We start from the raw sequence: 18,803 nt of genomic DNA on the forward strand, positions 1-18,803 counted from the left end.
GGCAGGTTCTTTAAAACACAGGCCCTGGTTCTTCTAAATTCTCTCATTTCATCTTTCTGGAAGAAATATCAGTATGGAGGAAGGATTTTATTTTTTCCTTTTCTCATATAAAATGGAACTGCTGTTTCATCAGCCACCCTTGCTGTGGGAAGCACTGTCAGTCAATCCACTTCACTCCTAGACAGCGCTCCAAAATCCAGCACGTGATTTCTTAATTTAGGGCTGATGCCTGGTAAGCAAGATAACTCGTGGGACAGATAAAAATCCCTTCCCAGTGCCATATATTGGCTCTGAGCCCACCTCAATGACACCAGCCTCAATTTTTAGCAGGGTGATGAAGAGCTGGCATGGGTAGTGAAGAATTCCAATCTTTTATCTGTCAGGATGTGGCTTAAAGAAAGTCAATATTACTAGAAGACTCTGAAGGATCAGTGTCCTTGTAACTAAGGGCACTTGAGATTTCTGAGCTTGATTTTATAAATCAGAAATTATTGTTTAACATTAGGTATAAGAAATGGAGGTGTGAAGGTTTAATGCCAGGAAGGGCCAGGCCCTCAGTCTCCATCTCACTCCTCTTCATCAGCCATTAAATATGTCCCCAAAACACCAAGAAATCCCCAGAAATAAAGAAACACAGAGAACAGAAGAAGTGCAAAGAAAAATAAATGTGTATTTCATCTCATGAAGGTTAAATCTCTGGTATTTTTACTGAATGCAAATTTTCCATTCTGATGCTTTGAGGCTTAAATTAATGACTGTGATTATTTAATTTCCCTCCGTTTCCCTTCCGATTGCAACCGTCGCTGCTGTTTTTCACATCACACGTAGAGTTTTGCAGCTGCCACAGTCTTTCATGTGAAGGTACACTCTGAATCACACTCAGTGCTTCAGTGTAAAAGTCTGGGCTACGTCGCTCTCCCGCGGTGCTTTTGTAAAACCGTCTGTGACTGTGTCACTCAGCTTCCAGCTGAGTCCCTTAGGAGACTACAGGTCATTCCCCTGGCACCTGACCCTATAAAATGTACATTGCACGAAGTCATGATTGAAAATGTACAGAGGAAACTACACATTCACCAAAAAAAGAAAAAAAAAAGAAAAAAAAAAAGAAAGAAAAAAAGAAAGAGAGAAAAGAAAAGCCCGATTGCTATTTTACAAGAGGAAGTGTGTACCATTCCATACATACAAAATGTTTTAAAATTGTACATAAGTACCAAAGGCATTATGAGAGATTCTTTGGAGATGAAACGAAAGTGCAAGAAAGCCAAGGCAACAGAGCAAATGAAAGGAAGCAAAGCAGCAGCTGTCTTTGCTTTCTGAAGGACAACCAAACTTCCGCGCTCAGCCGAGCCCCAGAGTTTTAGGAGCGGGAGGTGAAGGTGTGCAGCACCCACCCTCGTCCCGGTGTGAAAGTCACCTCTCAGCTCTCACTGCCAGGACAAATGCATGAACCATTTTTAGCCCAGTTAAGGCCAAATGAGCCAGATGCTGTTATAAACCAGGATAACGTCCAGGTATCTCAGGGAAACGGCAACATACTCCAGCAATGGATGTACCCCTTGCTTAGTAACCTATTTAAGACTTTTTTTTTTTTTTTTTTTTGCAGCTCTTAAAGCTGAGAACTTTGGACCTAGAGACGAATTTCAGGCCAATGCAAAAATTTGATTGCTATTTTTTCAGTGGCATTCAGCAGTACTTGACTGGAAAAGTTAGCTCTTCATGCCTTTGTTTATTTAGATTAAACACTGAAGGGTAAGTTGTACCCAATGTAACTCTTATATCTGTGAAAATATGGGTAAAATGAAATCCCAGAGAATGATTCATTTAGTGAGGCTGGTGAAATCTCTGAATAGGGGCAATTGGAGTCTGAAGTCTGATCTGCTTTGCGAATCAGATTTTGTGGTTATAACCTAGTCATTTCTTCCATAACTCTAAGATCAAAGATGGGCTTTTGATGACTCTTTTCTTAAACATCTCTTAACTAGGGACGTTTTTTAAAATATGTAGGCAAGGGTAAGACCCACAAGGCCATGGGATCCTCTGCCTGGGCAGGAGCCAGGTTTGTGGGAGACCATGGCATTGCCATCAGCCAGCACTGCTGCTTTGGGACACTCTGTCACAGCACGTAAAGCCCCTGGCTCTCTGATGGCATGGGACAACTGTTTGGCCACATATCCTAGGAATGGGCTTTTTGGACTTGAAGTTGGCACTGGCCACTGAATTATATTTGTTTGTTTGAAAGGAAGCCAAAGAAATTATCATTTAAAGAACTGCATTGCTCTGCTGCATGGCCTGTGCTGCCTTCAGAAGTAAGATTTCTCCTTGGGATGGGAGTCACACATCAATTCCCACTGCAAATCTTCCTTTTTGATAGAAAGACATTACTAAAACAGTCTTTTGGTTTTGTTTTACCAACTCTCTCACCTCCAAAATTGAACTTTTCCCCCTCCTTGTGCATCTCAGATGCAGCTTTATCTGTTTTGAAGCATGTGTGTGCACATGTTCGTATCCATGTGCACATACAGCAACACGTAGGTGCATGTACACAAACCACATGCACGTGTTTTTGCAGCCAAAGTTGTGTTGTCCTTTTATCTTGCAGGTTATGACAAAGATAAACTGTGAACTTCATTCAATCTGTACAGAATTTACAGTTCAAATGTATAGCAATGAAGAATATATAGGAATACAGCAGCTGTTAAGTATTTATGGGCTGTGTGTGTTTGTTTTGTTCCGGTTATTTTTTTTAATTAACATTACAAAGGCAATCTCTTATTTTAGCTTCCTGATAAAACCTGTTTAAAGAAGCATTCAAATGCAGTAAATTTCTTAACAGGGTGTTCATTTTCCTCTATTCCCAGTTATGTTGAGTCACATCACAAACCAGGCAGGTGACACTTTGGTGTCTGTTCAACGCACATACGCTGATTACATGTAGAGATACCTACCAGCATATGGCATGTAATGTGCAATCTGTGTGCAGCACACGTGGATAATGTGCCAAAGTGACACTAAGCAAGATAAATTTCATAAATACAACGTCTATATTGGAGAAACAGGAGTATAGTTTTAGTGTGTGGAGCATTGCTGCATAAGAACAGCGGCACCCACCTATACAAATTACTGATAAAAGAATGAAACATTTATAAGAATAATTTATTGAATCTCCTAAAGCATTTGATATACCACGCAGCAACTGCCACTATGCTTTACATGCTCTTGATTTAAAATAACAAAATCTCTGTCATTTATCAGCTATATCTGGTTTTGCCTCGGTGTTCCTGAAGGTCTCAGGTAGTCTACATTGTGCGTGAATTTTTTGAGAAAAAGTGAAAAAAATTCAAATTTTAGGGTTTGTTGGGGAGGGAAGAGTAGCCAACACGGAAAGGTCTCCATTCTGCCTGCTGACAGGAGCATGGGATAACTTCAGCTCCAGGGAAGATGCTGGACCGGTGCGAATAACCAGGCAGGACTGAAAAGACCTGTCACCAGCCTCCATGACTTGTCCTCAGCAAGGCTGAGCATGGTGTTCACAGAGATGCTAAAGGACTGAGACCTCCATATCCACATCTGTGATAAACCCTTTTCATGAGCATCACTGCACATGGAAAACACTGGGTCATGGCCACTGTGCTGGTCAAGTTTAAGGGATCACCATGAAATGCTGCTTCTGCTTTAATGGGAAGTGCCCATGGCATATCAAAGTAAGGAGGCATTTTCCCATTGTGGCTTGCAAGGCTTGTGCTGACCTTTTCTTGTGTGGAGAGGGAAGAAGAGAACATCTCCCCAAGTCCAGAGTCATCAGTGTCAAATGGAGCTGAAATTCCAAGGCAGGCTTTGTTGGCAGCATGACATTCAGCCTTGTTTTGGGGTCAGAACCACATAAACTGGAGATTCTGACATGGCTTCTACCTGAAATCATTAGCCCTGCCCTAAAATTATCAGTGTAGCTGCAGGTGAAATCCAGCCTGAGCTTGGCACTGAGTTTTGGAAAGCTCTGCAGTGAGCTCAAGTTTCTCAGCATTAGGCAAACAGATGCTGCTCGAGAAATTAATCTGCAGCTGTATTTACAGGAATTGGGAGAGGGCAAGATGCTTGCAGGTTCACTGGCAGCTTTGGAAACAGCACAGCTTGCACCAGCTGCTTTCCAGTTCTCCCCATTATCAAGCCTGCCATGCATAGCCACACGTATGGGTCGCTAAAGGGGATGGGGGTCTTGAAAACAGCTCCTGCTTCAGGAAGTAAAAGCATCCACAGTGGTAGAGCCTGTGAGCTCTTCTCTGAGATGTTCAGCTGGACAAGAAAACCTGAACTGAACCCTCATCCTTGTTTCACTGCAGTCAGCAAAAGCCATGGGGACAAACCCTCACAGGGCACTGCACAGAGGGACAACACAGACTCCATCCCTGGGTGGAAAGGCTCCAGCAGAACAAACTAGGGATGTGTTGAGGCCATGGTGGCTCAATAAGGAAGGAAATAAAATGCCAATAAAAAGCAAAACTGTCATGCTAACCAAATATGAAGGCTCTCTGGTGCATCTAGTGATGTCAGGCCAACAGCAAGTCCCAGTGCAGAGTTCTGGCATTACAGCTTCACTGGTAAATAGTATGGATAAGGAAGGTGAGGATATAGGACCAGGGTCAAACTAGATCATGGCAGCAGTGCCAAGAGATACGAGAGACTGCAAACATGAGCAAGATGGGCAAACACTGAAGGCCTCATGACAGTCTGGTATTAAAGTGGGGAAAACAGTGGCAAAACATTTATGGACATAAAAAGGTAGCTCAGTGCCACTCCATGAGGAGAGAAAGAGATGCTTCCATGAGAAATGGCTATGGCACAGCTGCAGGGTCCCCAAGACCACCAAGGGCTGTAGACAAGGGCGAATGAAGCTTTCAAAGAGGGATTTCCAAAGTTTTGGAGTGACAGCCCCCCTGCCCCTCAGGCTGTGCTGCAGGCACAAACGCACATGCACCCCAAAGCAGGGTGCAGGTGAGAGCGTCCTATGGAAATTAAAACAGACATATGGCAAGTCCCACACATGTGGGTTCAATTGGCATCTCTGAAATTAAGACCAGTCCTCCATCCTTGGCACTGCCTGCTCCTCTGGACCCTCAGAAAGGGGTATCTGGGATGCTCTTTTTCAGAGGCATCTGGATGGAAAGGAGGTTGTTACACACGGCCAACACAATTCATATTTTTTCCTCCCCATGTGTACGTTTGAAGGAACCACAGGTACAAACATGGTTTTTTTACCCCGTAGTTACAAGCAGAGGTGGAGTCTGTGCATGCTGTATCAGAGGGATGGGGCAGTGACTGGTTGCAGCATGACAAACACTTGGTATATCAGTGTTACCTACAGAAGCACCGCAGCACCGTACGAGATGGTCACTGTGGGGACAGGCTCTCCCCAAAATGATGCTTTTGGCAACGTTACCTTGTCAGGTACTACAGCAATCTGGGAGTGCAGATACAGCTGGAGCATACTGCTGTCTACTCATCTCAGGCTGCATGCAGTAGCAGGCAAAATTGAGAGTACAGTCAGTGAGATAGTCCAGAAAGCACATTCATAGGTTAAAAAGGACCCCGCTGCTACCTAAATTAGAAGCGTGATTAATAGTGTATCAAAAGGTGTGTAATCCCTCTCCCTCTAGACACTAATATAAGGCAAGCAGTATTGTGTCACTGGGGCATCAAACACTAAGATATACTAAAGAAGATTCCTATGCAGTATTATTATCCTTATTATTAAAAACCCACCCTATTGTTATTGTTAAAAAAAACCAATGAGCCCACACCCCTGCTCGAAGCAGATTTTGCTCTGTGAGGCAGAAAAGTCGGGGTGTTTGTGTGCTAAAAGCAAGAGTTTGCTTTTACACCTCCGAGCAGCAGTGACCTCGCGGGGCTCGGAGGGGCTGCTGCCCTCAGCCCTCCACCACGGCCCTCTGCAGCCTCAATGTTACCTGCAGGTGAAGGAGCTTTTGTATCTGATTTCCTTGTTTCTGGTTCAGGAAAAGGATGCTGATGAAAACAGAAGGTGCCGACCTGTGATGCAGAGAGGGGATGGGAGAGGATGCAGGAGCACAGCTACGGTCAGAGGGCTGTGCTGGGAAGGAAAGGTTGGAGGCTCAGGGCTTCACTCTCAGCCTGAGGGTTCATATGAGGGAGAAACAGAAATCCTTATCCTGCTCCTGGGCTTTTTAACATTTCCCAAAAAAATACTCACTGCTAAGGGTCTTCATATGGGACAACATTTGGGTAAAGTCCTTAGGAATTTCAGTTTCTTTTTTAATTTTTACATTTTAGTTTTAGCAATAATGTTGCTGTGACCAAAGTAGTCTGAGGATATCAGGGAAATGAGGTTTCCAGTAATTCTCTCTAGGAAAAAGTATGAGTGAAGGTGTTCTTCTTTTCTCTTGGGTAACTGGCTGGAAGGGGAGCATTTGTATCTGAGGTGATGCTCTGGCTTCTCAGGTAGATAATATAAACTTGTTCTAAAAATTCACATAATTTAAAATTTTAAAAATCAATTAAAAATGTAAAAATATACCTATTTATCTGTAAATAGTAATGACCCTGCAGAATTTATTTGGATCTATTAAGTAGCATTTGAAATAAAACACATCTTTAGAAAATCTGATCTATCACATAGTCTGCCTAAAGAAATATAATGGCTTTCTGAGTTGGACAAGAGGTTTGTTTTCGGTGAGCTCCTTGACATTTTTAGCTTTAAAAAGTATTATTAAGAAAATGATTCAACAAGGAAATTCACATACAAAATCTGCACTTGAGTAACATTAAAGTCCCTTCCCAAATATTGGGAAATCTGACTTATGGCTAGTGCTCTGTTCCTGTGTTTGGGGTCACATTATGAAAGGCCACCTTGCAACATCTCCAGACACGTTGCCTGGTCAGAGACATGAACTCCTCAGACCACCTGAACTCACACTTGTACCTGAGGCACCCAAAAACTGACTGTGGGTTCAGGTCCCAGTCCCAGACATTGCTCCATCCCACAGGGAGTCAACTGCAGTATTTCTCCCTAGACCTAGAACCAGATTCTGAAAAAAAAAAAAAAAGCCCACTCAAAACCTTCTTGGAGACCAGATCCCAGGCTCTGATCCAAGGTCATGGCTTCACATTCAGCACAGACATATCTGGAAACCAGGTTCTGGGCACAGAATCACACAGGGACATGGGCATCCCTGGAGCAGTTCAAGATGGATGGCCTGCTGGAAATTTGGCTTTCACTTCTTCTTCAGCTCTCTTTGGACTCCTCTGTCCACACTTGGCATTGCCTAAAACTTGTTTCTGTCCTTCAGAAAACATGCAACAAGACTTGGGAGGGAGAGGGGAGCAAAGACCACCCCAAGAGAGGCTCAGCAGTGGGACAAAGTTTGCTTGTCCATCCTCTTAAAGCCTGCTGGGACCTTTAAAATTGGGATTGCTTTATTAGCAAAACTGATTTCGTTTCTTTTAATCTAGTATTTAAGATTTCTTGTGGGAGATTATCACCAGGAGTGAGTGATACAGGCATGGGGGAGCTCAATGGCTGAAGGTGAAGACTTTGCAGGGAGTAGTGGACTACAATTTAGGGCAGGAATTAAATTATTTATGTCAGTAAGCAACAAGCAGGCAATGTCATTGTTTCTGCAGGCTTAAATCATTTCAGGGAAAAAAGGAGCATTATTTGCAGCTAATTCTGGTATAAGTTAACCCCCAAATCCAGGTCTGGGTGAATGAGAAGTGATTATTTATGGCATGCTTGTGGATGGAGGTGTGTGTCAGAATTTCTTTGATATGAAGCCACAGAAAAAGGTGGAATAAATCTTACACGTTTCAAAAAAAAATTCTGTGTGAAATATGTTGCAGCCAGATATGATCTGTGTTGCATATGTATAAAATCAGTTTTCTGCAATTAGTGATTATGGAACAAATCCAACAACTTTTAAAGATACACGTTAAAAGATGTGTTTTATAGACTCCAGTAAACTGAAGAGGGTAAACTCAATTCTTCCCATGCAGGCCCTGAAGATCAGCTTTAAAGTCCCTTCCAACCCAAACCATTCTATGGCTCTATGAATCTGTGATTCTGTGACTCTATGAAAAAAGACCAGTCGTGTACCTGTGCTGCAACAGGACTGCATGACATCATCCTCAGCCTCATCTGGCATTCTTGCCTTTATATCATACCCTTCTGTGACAAATTTCCAGCAGGCCTTGAAAGGTAATTGCAAACAAATAAGACAATAAATCTTTGTTATCTCTGACTTGGACAAAATTTGCAGTGAGCAGCTGGCTGGAGCAATGTTGATTTTTGCCTCACCTAATGCAATTTCTATTCTTGTGGGCAGTAGAAAACACAGGCCACCAAGTCTGATTTAGGACTTGCTGACACTTCTTGCTCTACCAGAAGGCATCTCATTTTGGAACATGCCACAGGCAAATCTGCACAATTTACAGCCATTTGGCATTTAAAGTTGCCTGCGTGTGGAAGTCAAGGGCATCGCTGCTTTCACTCTGCACAAAGAAATCTGGAGCCAAAAAGAGTTCTGGAGCACAAACGGAGAGGGAAAAATTGCAGAAGTTAACCAAAATATGGCTCAAATGGTAAAGAAAGGAAGTAGCACGGCTGGAAGCCCAGGGTCCCCCTAAGAAAAATGTTTTCCCCTCCTGAATGGTGAAAAATGGCAGGAAAAATTGCGCAGAGCCTTTATTCCCCTTCCTCAGTTCACGTGAAGACCTGTGTGTTGGTCCTGGGCACTAGCAAAAGAACAGTTTTATTTCCTGTCTGCAAGCATTCAGACTGCACCCACATCTTCCCTAAGGCTGAAATCATCCTGGGTCTCTCCTGGTTACTGTGCCTGGCCAAGCAAACAGGTGGAGAGAAACAGGCTGTGAGTCTCCCTTCGACCCGAGCAAGCCGATGTTCAACCTCTGAAAGGCCACACAGAAATGAAATTCTCACCTAAATGTCCTTAACAGGCTCTTGATATGACACAGGGAAAATGTGGCAAGACAGGGTTTGAAATCACAGACACAGCCCCAGCAGGAAACACGTGTGGGATTTGGGCTGTGAAAGCACAGGAGGGTTCAGAGGCACAATGCCAGCCATGGTGTCCCAGCCCTGGAGATGGATCCCAAACACAACCTCTCCTGATCCACCTCCTTCCAGAAAAACCCCACCAATCTATCCACGTAAAGGATCACTTCGTGACTTTGTTTTGGTCCCAAAAGAAACTTTGAGCATCACTTTTCCCCTCGCCTTCCCCCAGCTGAACCTCAGCACCACTGAGGTTCCTGGTAATGACACAACGATCTTTCCAAAAGGAAGTACTTGAACAACAATGAAACGGGGCAGACTTGGATTGGCACAACTCGCAGCCAAGCATGGGTAAGAGGTTTCTGAAAGACCATGAAGAAAACCCCTTAACTCAGCTTGAGGGATCCAAACAAACCAAAGGATGTCCCAAGAACATGGGTGTGAGTTTTCTGGTAGGGCAGAAGAAGAAAGGGAAGATTTTCACAGGCATAGTGTGTGTGCAAAAGTGTTCAGGCACGATGCAAACTGTAAGAAAAGTGCCCATTCTGACCAACAGGGCTTCCACAGGATGGAGCTCAGCAGCTCGCAGCAACACGGGGACCACAGAATCCTGCATATCCACCCTCCCCCTCTGGCCTGGTGGCTGTGCCTCCACAATGGCCATGAGAATGGCTTCACACCATGGCAGCCTTCCAGAGGGGTTGCCTTTGGTTTGTCTTTGCTTTCAAAGCACCCCCAGGTCCCTTGTCAGCAGGAGGAGAGATAATTAAATATAATACATGGTTTAAAATAGAAAATTCCAGCCCTGTAGTCTCTTGTCCTCCTTCTGTCTCTTTTCTCTGCCCCCTGTCCCTCTTCTTGCACTCAAGATCATAGTTCTGAGTTTTTCAGTTTCCTAAGATGGGATAGTTTCCAAACTGTTCTGGTCCAGAGCAGTATCCTAACCTATCCCACTCCAAGGCCATGTCTTTTGCTCATGCAAATATCCTGGCCACCATCCCTCTCCTCCAGGGGCTCTATGCAACATTTCCATATATTATATTGGAATTATGCCACCTTCCTGACAGCTAATGAGGAACCACAGAGTACCAACCCCCTGTAATTACACGTGATCTGAAATCTAAGCCGGAAATAATGTGTTCATTCTAAACACCAAAACACCTAAAGGTGTAATCACGGGTGCCATGACGTAGCAACTCCCACCTAACACTTGTCAGCCACCAGTTCCTGTGATCTACAAAAGCCCTGGCTGGGTGATTTATTCCTGCCCTGCGCTTCTGAAGATTCCCAAGAAATGCAAATTGCCTACCCTGCGCCATGAAATAATTTCACCTAATGATCTTAGAAAGAGAGTATGAAAGAAATCTGGACTTCACGGCTCCAGCTGGCCCACCACCGTGACCTCTTCCACAACCACAGGCTCAGACCTGCTCGTTCCCCCACCCAGAGTAAGCTGCAAGAAAGTATCTGCCAGCTAAGGATGTCCTAGGAGGAGGAAAACCTTAGCTGTCGATCTCCTTGAGAAGTTCAGCATGTGGACAGCTGGAGCAGGCAGCTGCCAGCATTTGGACGTAGCTCAGCGGCTGCAGGAAGGCTTCACTGCCGGGGGGCTGACCAGCCCATGTCACTGAAGGGTCCCTCACCCGTGGCCGACCTGGGAGGGGGACCACAGGGCGTGCAGAGGTCAGAATCGGTGTCTGACTCCCCTTCTGCAATGTAGGGTCTGATTTTGGCCACGGCTGCATAGCAACCGTTGTTAAGGATGTCCAAATTCTCTTTGGACTGGGAGATGCTAAAGCCGCTGAAAGAGCGCTCCAGTTCCTCGTGGTCTACCGAGGGGATGGAGATGGACGTGTCGCTGTCTCTCATGGCACTCTCGTGGTGTTTGGTTGTAATGTCTTCGTTCCTCAGGTACTCTGCGCTCGCCCTGTGCCCGCCGCTGTACAGGGAGCGCTCGTGGGAGGGCGGAGGTGGGATTCGGACCAGCGAGCTGGGGTCTCCGACGGGAGAGGAGCCGTGGCTTTGCCGCTGGCACGACGTGGAGGGCGGGCATGCGTTGGTTGGGGCTGGTGGGGCGGAGAAGTTCTTCTGACCCATGGAGCTGGTGGACCTGATGATCTTGATGATGCAGCCGTTCTTGTCAATGTGCTCCCTGCTGTCTTCGGGGCTGTGGTAGGGAGGTGCCGGGTCTGGTTCTTTGGACCCAAAATAAGCCTCCGTCTCTGTTGGTGGGATGCCCATCCGCTGCATGTAAATGTTCACCAGGAAGTCCAGCTTCTTCTCCATTGACTGAACCTGCAAAACACCACAGTTCCAGTGCCACGTGCAGGCTGAAGCACATTAACATCTGGAGTACAAGCAACTTCCATCGAGGAGCAAGAGTGGGGCTGGGCTTCATAGATGACCTCTGCCTATGCTGACCCACACCACCTCAAACCCTTAGTAAATATTTAATTGTCCTGTTCTCCAGGTTTAATTCTCCACCTTGTTACAGGGTTTTCCTTGTTACAGTGTTTTCCTTATGCTGCTGTAATCTTTCTGGCAGGCACCAAATTCTAGAAAAGCTGAAGCACACCTGCATCCTTCCAGCTCCTTCCTGCACTTGGCAGTTGTCTGGGCTCAAATGGCTAGGGGGATTTCTGAGCCCTATCTTCCAAAAAGATTTTATATCTTCAGCAAGGCCATCAGCTAGAGCAGCCAGGCTCAGGGACTCATTTGTAATGTGTCTAGTGTGGTGGCAAAGAAACCAATATGCTGTTTTCAGAAATAATGCAAACTTTTGACAAACTCACTAAAAAATGGAAGACTATATGTCACAGACTCCAAAGTGCCTGTTTGAAAGTGGCATTTAGGCTTCTAAGACATTTAGGGACCTTTCATAACATCCACCTTCCTTCTTTTTCAAAATAATCTTGGCTCTTATTTTTTTTTTTTTTTTACTAAATGGTAACACCTCACTTGGAAAAAAAGGCAAGAGAAAACCAGCGCAATGCATGCAACGCTCTCTGACAAGAACCCCCTCCTGACCCAATATACCTGCTTTTCAACTTTTCCAAGCCTGCCCATCATGCTGGGGTCTTCAGGCAGCTCCCCCTCTGCTGGCCCTTTGGTCCGATCCTTGTCAGTCATGGAGGATCCTCTCCCAACGATCTGGTCAACTCTACCGGGATCAGAAAATCCCCCCACCCCCGGAAAAGGACCTGGAGTCAGTTGGAGGCAGCAGGTGAGGAGGGCTCTGCTTGTCACGCCTCCGTGGGACAAAGCAACAGCCTCTCACCCAACTAACACTCCAAATTACTCACAGACACGCAGTGGCACTGAAGTGTTAATTCAGATGCAAAATTCAGAGCAGTATTAGCAGAGTTTGAAATTATCCATTTCTGTTTATACGGATAAAACCCGGCACATTATGCACAGTAAATTTACCCACTGCAAAGAATTTCTTTAACTGGCTTTCTTCCAAATCAATTAACTCCTTATTTGCACTGAGAAATTATTATTTTGGGGGGAGATCAAGTTTTCTATCTAGCATGTACCAGTGGAATTTTTTCAGTCTCTGCAGCAGTTTCCTCTCCTCAATGCAAATGCACGTGTGTAATTCTCACGTCCATGAAAACGAGCTGCTTGTCCTAAGATCCAGACAAACAGGTGCAGTGCTGTTTTAGTGGAATTACATCAAGGCCATAACTCACCAGACACTAACAGATTGTTTTCATCTCAAAGATACTGCAGTTCACACCTGTATCAGATGTTTTCTATTAGCAGAGCTCCAAGCTGGGAACAGCAGAGGATACTCCTGCCAAATCAGCAGATACAGGTACTAACTTCTTTACACACGTTACATTTGCACCTTCTCATTCCCAGTATAGATACACCTGGGATGATATACAGCTCCGTAAGTATAGGAAGAAGGGAGGGAAGAGCCAGTCTGGAAGCTGGAACTCAATCTTATTTGAGGCATCAAATACAAATTTTCTTGAGAAGTAAACACAGAAGCTTTTTGATCCCTCAAAAGTCAGGGAGCCTCTCAGTTTTGCAGCTTCTTAATGGCAGGCCGGTTTACAGCCTAATTCTATGCCAGGCAAACTTTACTCTTGCATAATGCACCAAAAATAAGGGTGGCAGGGGAAAAGAAGGGTTAATTAATCTGACTGAAACCAAGTTGAGGTATCTTGAGCGAAAACTCAAAATGCTTCTTACGCAGTTCTGCCGTGTGGGCCATGGGTCCATGCACCAGGAGGAGGAAAAGGAAGGAGCTGAACACAGACAGACAGGGGAAAATGAACAAACAAAAACCAAGGAAAGGAATGAGACGTGAGGCTATTTCCAACACAAGAGCCATCTGTTTTCTTTACATTTGACAGGGACTTCATACGTATGTTGGCTGTTTGACATTAAGGGACAGGTATCAGTGGGTATGGACCAGCGTGGCTCCCTTAGCTTATATTAGAGCAACAGCAGTTTACAGCACCAGCTCTGGCTCAAAGAGATGAAGTGGACGAGCACATCACATCAAAGACAGAAAATATAAGCCAACAATTATTTCAGAGTTTAGCTTTGATCCCAGAAGATACTTTATTTGGGCAGGGATGTGACAGAATACTGTTCTGCTTAAAAAGCCATGTTTGACCCTTTGCTTAGCAATATAAGCACAGGAGTACAAGGAGCACCAAGTGCTATAATTACAAGTGTGAGGAATATGCATGCCTTATTTCTCTCTTGTAATGGGAGAAGGAAATTATTAACAGGTACAGGAACTCCCCACAAGGGATGCAACTACTGACATGACATACAGCACAAGAAATCCTATGACAATGCCGTTACCATGTAAGCAAAGAGCTGTTAAATTGGATACCTCGGGCTACCTTGGTTTGGAATCACAAGTCAAGGCGTAGTACAGCCACTGTACGAACTCCTCTCCTGTATGCACAAGCAAGTAGACTTGTAAAACAATGAACATGCGTTTAAAGAGGCCCAAAGTCTAAATGCCACTGAATGCTGCAGAAGGCCTAGAACAAACGGGGTGCTCTGTCCTCCTGGCCCATCCAGCACAGCACTGACACTGATATATGTCCACTAATGGAAATGAGATGTGCCTCAACATTGCTGAGTAGAGCAGGGAGGCAGGACAGACTGTAACACAGAGAGGGAAAATGAGTGTTGCATTGTAATAACAGAGATAGTCTCGTGCAACCCTAATTCTAATCTTGCAGAAAATGAGGCAGAACTTCTGCTCTCTTCTATGTCTTGAGAGAAGAGCTATCTGGTAAGTGAACCTCATACAGACCATTTCAGGGGCCAGCTGGCACTTCACAGATGGAATGATCACTAGCATCATCTAGAACAGCACTGACTTGTCCATCCCCTTCAGGCTGGACACAACTTGCCTCTAGACCTGCTGTGATTTAGGGGCAGGACTGAAGTCCTTCACAGAGCTCACCCATAAAGCATTGAGAAGCCTTTTCCCATAAACTATTGACACCAGAGCCCAGAATTCCTGCTGGATTCATTCCCTTTGTGTCTATACTTGAACACAGCCCTGAGGAACCAGAGGGCCAGATTTGGCCTTGGAGGCAGGTCAGCACCAAGGACGGTGTGAGGGGCAGCTGTGGGACACTGACTTCAGCACAGAGAGGGGAGAAGAAGGTGAACCAAGTCCTTCTCTCTTGATGGGAGAAACCAGGCTCGAGGTCTCCCACCCCTTTGCTTCCCATGGCTGAAGCTGGACCACAGGAGAGTGCTCCAACCCTCAGCAAAGCGCAGAGATTTCATTTGTGCCTTATCTGATGTAAGAGAAAAGAAGAAATTCCTTGTGAGCTCTCAACCCACCGGTACCTAGCTGAGGACTGCCAAGAGCAGGAGGTCCTTTTAGCCATTATAAGATTTTGAGATTTTTTCCAAATTGGGCCACAAAGCTTGAAAGATGAAGAAGACAGAACATTTTCTATTTCTATTTCTATTTTGCAAGCAGAGGGGGATAGTTTATGTTCTTACTGCATGACAAAGGGCCAAGAATCTTCTGACATGGCCATCCCACTTCTACACTACACCCTGTGTGGGCATCCTTGTGTCCTCTCAACACTTACTCTGGCTGTGCCAAATACACACGTGCAGAGGGAAGAATTCAGCTGAAGCTCTGGCCAGAGTCAGCCCCATGTTTCTCCCTTCCTAGAAGAAGAGGATTCAAAGATTTCTAAGGATGCATGACAAACTGTGCCATCTGCTGTTCTTGGTAGGCTCTGCTGGGTCTTAGTTTGGGAGGGAGAGAGACAAGGGGATTGCTCTTTAAAGTGAACTTTGTTATCTTCCCGTCTTTCTAATGATACAAAAAAAATGTAAAGTCTTGCATCAGCCACAGTGCAGGTTTTCTCATGCTTCATTATGCTTCATGCTAACAGTGCATGCAAAGAGGTGTAATATGTCACCCTCGGGCCAGAAGCAGACATCAAAAAGGTCAAATGGCTCAAATGAGATAAAAATGAAGTGTTTGGGAATATCTATTCAAGTCTTTTCTTTTTTTCTTTATCTCTTATGAATTTTTGTAAACAATCCAGGCATTGAAGCCAAACCCCCTTCATCCATGTCACAGGACTGGCTACTTACCCTTTCATTTGGCAACAAAGTTTGCTCTAAACAAATTTTGATCAATAACTGTTGTCTAAAAAATAACAGCTGAGATTGCACTTATTCTAAGTGGATTTGGGCTTGGGGCTGCTCAGAGCTCTGGTTCCCATCCATCAGGCACCCTAAGCACCTCACAAGTCCCACTGGTGCCTGTGGGAGGATGTAGCTGCCAAAACTTAAGCACAGCATAAGCCTTCAGCAAAGACTTCAGCAGCCTTCTAGACTCTGCTGTTTTCTGCAGCCACAGCTGAATAAAGGAGGAAAGAAAAAAAATTCACTGGAAAAGGGAGCAATTATTAAAATAAAAATCTAAATGTCCCAGGAGCATAGTGGGCATGTGTGAACAGATTTTTAATCAGTATTAGAAACTCCAAAAACAGGGGGAGAGAAAGTCATTAACATGAAGCTGATACAGCAACAGACTTGGATTGAATAAAATAAATATCCCAGTTTGAGGCCTCCTCCCCTCGAATCCAGAAATCAACTTTTCTCTGTGCAAGGCACAAGCTTTCACATGAAAATCTTGCCTCTAGTAAGGTTTGTTGCACGTATAATCTTACAGGTTAAATACAACAAAATCCACTTGAATATGTATTTTTATTTTAAAATCTAAATGTTTCTGCAGATAAGAAGGTTATTTCATTTTCAAATACTATTTTGGGGCCTCATCATTTGGCAGGGAGGAGAAATGGGAAAAAATGCTTTTCTATCTTTTTTTCAAGCATAAAGCTTGGGGCTTCTGGAAAATTCTCTTTTTTTAAATGTTTGAGCTAGCTGAGTGGGTAAGGGTAAGCTTTCAATATTCCTTTTACTCACATTTCTCCAGTGATGATTACTCAGAGCAGCTTAAATAAAAATCAAGAGATTTGTCACATATTAGCGCTTAGGGAGGTAAATATATTTAGAAAAAAAAATATTTGAGGCTAAGCTTTCTGCATTTAAGAATCATCTACTGTTTCTGCACGGAAAATGACTTTCTGGCAAATATTTATACCTCCCTTGTGCTCCAGTGGTATCAATGCAAGGTGAAAATACAGCCCAGTCATGGCCTTGCTGCCCAGAACTCAGAATGCCCTAAAATGGGTATTTTGGTGAGAATATGTTCCTAATGGTTTGAGCTTCAGGTATGGTTTTACTTAAGGAGAGAACTTAATGAGAAATATTTCACTGTGGGCTGGGTTTGACTCCTGCTCTTTTTCCTTGGAAAATCAGGATTTATTTATTTTTTCAATGTAAGTCCTAGGGTAGTAATATTTTAACATATTTTTTTCCTCCATGGTCAGTAGAGTGGCATCAGCAAGAAACAGAGATCAGCTACAAAACACTTCATTCTTACTTTGTGGGTAAATATTCCACCTTTTACCCCTGAAGACAGCCTGATAAAATATGAGATTTTTAGAAAGATATAATTTAGCCTTCTAGCACCTAGAAGAAGACTGACAATAGAAAGCACACTCTCTGAAGGAACTGATGGTTATTGATGACTGTATGGATGTCCCTTTTTTGTCTTCCTTTGGCTGGCCTGGTTTGAAAGCTCATCACTGAAAGCAAATCAGAGCACACCCAGAGTAGCAAGCCCTTTGTGTCATGATTTCACAGGCTGCTTTGCTAAGTGATAGATGCCGTCATATAACTGGCATGAAAGGGGTTTGACCTTAAGCAAATGAAAAAACCCAGAGAAAGCGGCATTTTGGTGAATCCTAACCTAGGCGAGTATTGGGGAGATTCTTTGGAAGAATACATGGGTCCTTTGGTTGGATACTTCTTATGCCGGGGAGTTGAAGGGGGTGGGGGACCCACAATCATATCTATCCTGGCAAAGTAAATAAGAGAAAAGACACCAGCAAAATGCATAATGAAGCAACACGTAGAGAAAAGTTGGTCAGAAAAGTTGCAGAAGGAAACAACTGAAAAACAGAACGACAGAGAGAGACAGAAAGAGAGAGAATTTGAAAATATATTCCGCTGGAAACAGAAGGCTCTCTCCTACCACCTGGTTGTTGGTGTCTTACCCACCTCAGGGTAAGATTTGGAGATTTAGGCACCACGGCAACACCATTAGGAGTTCCCCCCGCCCCAGATAGAACAGACAACATGCTTTACCCTCTGGAATATATTTGCATATGTGTAGCAATATCCCACTGAGGTGCTTGGATATGAAACAACATATATTCATTCTCCTTTCAGTTCCAGGGCTAGGGAACACATCCTCAGCTAGCTCAGGGAAGCATGAGCTGTTGGGAGTCGGCGAGGTACGCTGCGGGATTGTGTAACTCAATGAATGGGAGACATCCATGGCTGGCGAGGTGTCAGGATGGAACACGAGACAATGTGAACATAACACTGAAAAGAGCACATTGCAGACACAGTGACAGAGGCTTTAATGATTAAAGAGGAAAGTGCATGTAAACACCCCAGAAATATGCTTGAATGCAGCTGTAATCCACCAAAGCCCGGGCTATGGGAGGTCACAGCCAGCCCCGCTGAGCTGAGCTGGCAGGGGGAACACAGCTCCCAGATTGGTTGATGAAGGAAAGGGAAATTAAAATATCTGTTCTCCAAGGCACCCTGTGACAAACCACTCTGGGATCCACTGCAGGGGTGCACGGCCCTGGTGCTGGTTGGTCATGAACCAACATTGGCCGTGGCCACCCCAGGCACACACCTTGTCTACAGGGTGCCCTTCCAGTGGTACTGGGCAGGTGACCAGCCATGGGACCTCTTGGTTCACCTGGCTATGATGATGAGGACTCCAAAGGGTAGACCCAAAGGGATCTGCTCCCATCATCATCACTGATCTCCTGCTCAGTGGGAACAGTGAAGCTGCCTGGTAGTCTTGGGTCCCAAATCCAGGTATTTCACATTTTTGAAGCAGCTCCTGGTCCTCCTGACTTCCCTGTGATGGGATGAGTGGCAGCCCTAGCCTCATCCAGCCTCAGAACCTCATCCTCACAGCTCCATGGGTACAGCTAAGAGGACAATTCAGTTTGGTCTTTGAAAGCTGCAATTCCTTACCCCAATCTCACAGAAAAAAGCAGCCAAACAAACTACTTTGGCTTTGCAGCACATCACCTTGAAGGCTTGGCAGTGGGAGACTTGTGTGGGCAGTGAGGTAATCTGCCACATCAGCTTGGGTTGA

At 44.6% G+C, this 18,803-nt stretch overlaps 1 protein-coding gene across 9 annotated transcripts in view; it reads right to left on the bottom strand.

Moving 5' to 3' along the window:
- Positions 1-646: 646 nt before the first annotated feature.
- KCNQ2 (potassium voltage-gated channel subfamily Q member 2) overlaps positions 647-18,803 on the bottom strand; it is a 74,598-nt gene continuing 56,441 nt past the window's right edge. For 8 of the 9 annotated variants that reach the window (XM_051803393.1, XM_051803392.1, XM_051803394.1 and 5 more), the window contains 2 exons: positions 12,077-12,200; positions 647-11,335 (listed from right to left, as the gene is read on the bottom strand). In XM_051803393.1, the coding sequence (XP_051659353.1) occupies positions 10,637-11,335; positions 12,077-12,200 (823 nt within the window). In that variant the 3' untranslated portion in view covers positions 647-10,636. Of the gene's footprint in view, positions 11,336-12,076; positions 12,201-17,369; positions 17,478-18,803 lie in introns of all 9 variants that reach the window. The other variant, XM_051803397.1, reaches the window with a different exon arrangement.

The sequence above is a fragment of the Manacus candei genome, unplaced genomic scaffold, assembly GCF_025592945.1.
Source record: "Manacus candei isolate 608988 ecotype Guabito, Panama unplaced genomic scaffold, ASM2559294v1 h1tg000057l, whole genome shotgun sequence".
Lineage (NCBI taxonomy): Eukaryota > Metazoa > Chordata > Aves > Passeriformes > Pipridae > Manacus > Manacus candei.